Genomic DNA, 1,349 nt, shown 5'->3' with positions numbered 1-1,349 from the left:
GGTGGATTGATTCAGTGACTGGGGTAATCGGGATGGGTGTGTCAGAGGCAATGAGATTGGCACAGGATAGAGCACGGTTTAGGGCTGTTGTACATAGGGTTGCTATGAGTCGCAAACGACTCGACGGCACATAACAACAACAACAACCTTTCAGAATAAGAGCTGGATAGTAAAGTGGACTGGTGTGGGGTTGGGGAATTGTACAAAAAAGAAAGATTTCCCCCCCCCAAAGATAAAAATGAACTGGGGGAGGAGGTGAACAAAGAGGAAAATAAGCAACAATGAATGAATGGAAATTCAAGTTCTTGATAAACTTTAATTAAAATATCAATTAAAAAATGGGAGAGAAAAATAAAGGAAGAACCTGAGGGGTGGGGCAGGGTCTCCTGGCAGCACTCTTGCTAGCCAAGGAGGTGGCAGCAGGTCTGGAATCCAGTCGTAGAAGTGTGCTGTCAGCCTAAAAAGAGGCTAGGACAGTGCACCTGGGGTCAGAAGGAGTTCTTTTCAGTCTAAAAATAGTTAGGAAGCAAGATGCAAGATAATTGGTCCTAAGAGACATTTGGATGATATCTGGTCTCAAGAAGTAAATCCCGTTGGTTCAGAAGCTGGCTGAGTACACAGTACCCAGTCCTTTAGGAAGAATTTACTAGTTCAGATGATGCCTAGATGACAAGGTGCTTGGACCCAGCAGGAATTCCTGCTGACTTAGCAGGTAGGTAGGTACAGGGTATCTGGATTGGCCCTCTGTACTCCACTGGCTTGAAGAAACAGAAAGTGATCCTTCCCACACTGGGAAGTCAGGGTGGATTTGTGTGTGCCTGATGTGTGTGTGTGGTAGGGGTGGAAGATATAACTACATCCCTCAACGAGTGGGAGTGGGAGATAGCTACACCCTCATTGGGTACAGGTGGGAGACAGCTCCATTTTTGGCCTCTGGGGAGCTACACTTTTCCATTTACAAGCTGCCAGAAAATTTCATTGCTGTGCCAGGCCTGCTGATTTATTGCTCCATTTCTCTTTGCTAGCTGTTTTTATTCAATTTTCCATTCTAGTCTGCAGCTAATTCACATATTCTTTTAAGTTCAGGGTTCCAGGTTTGTCATCTGTATGTTTCAATTTCTTGGGTCTTTGTTGCAGAAAATCTGAGTAGCACGTTGCTTAGTCTATCATTTTTCCAGAATTCACTACCCCTTTACAATTTTTTTGCCAAATATTCCAATATACCTACTACATTGTATTTATTTAATATAAAGTAGATTTTAATGTTTTAGTATTTTTTAAATGGTCTTCGCAATCACCTGTTATGCATCAGAGAGTTGGACAATGACCAAGGAGGACAGAAGGAGAAT

The 1,349-nt window shown here is 42.8% G+C and overlaps 1 protein-coding gene across 1 annotated transcript in view; it reads left to right on the top strand.

The window, feature by feature from the left end:
- Positions 1-666: 666 nt before the first annotated feature.
- Positions 667-1,349, top strand: part of LOC102872474 (60S acidic ribosomal protein P0-like) — a 30,929-nt gene continuing 30,246 nt past the window's right edge. The window contains exon 1 of the mRNA XM_006895184.1: positions 667-712. Within this exon, the coding sequence (XP_006895246.1) occupies positions 667-712 (46 nt within the window). The remainder of the gene's footprint in view (positions 713-1,349) is intronic.

Source organism: Elephantulus edwardii, unplaced genomic scaffold (assembly GCF_000299155.1).
Source record: "Elephantulus edwardii isolate Elephantulus edwardi_28Jun2011 unplaced genomic scaffold, EleEdw1.0 scaffold00161, whole genome shotgun sequence".
Lineage (NCBI taxonomy): Eukaryota > Metazoa > Chordata > Mammalia > Macroscelidea > Macroscelididae > Elephantulus > Elephantulus edwardii.
Note: the sequence above shows the minus strand (reverse complement) of the source record. Positions and strands in the feature narration are given on the sequence as shown.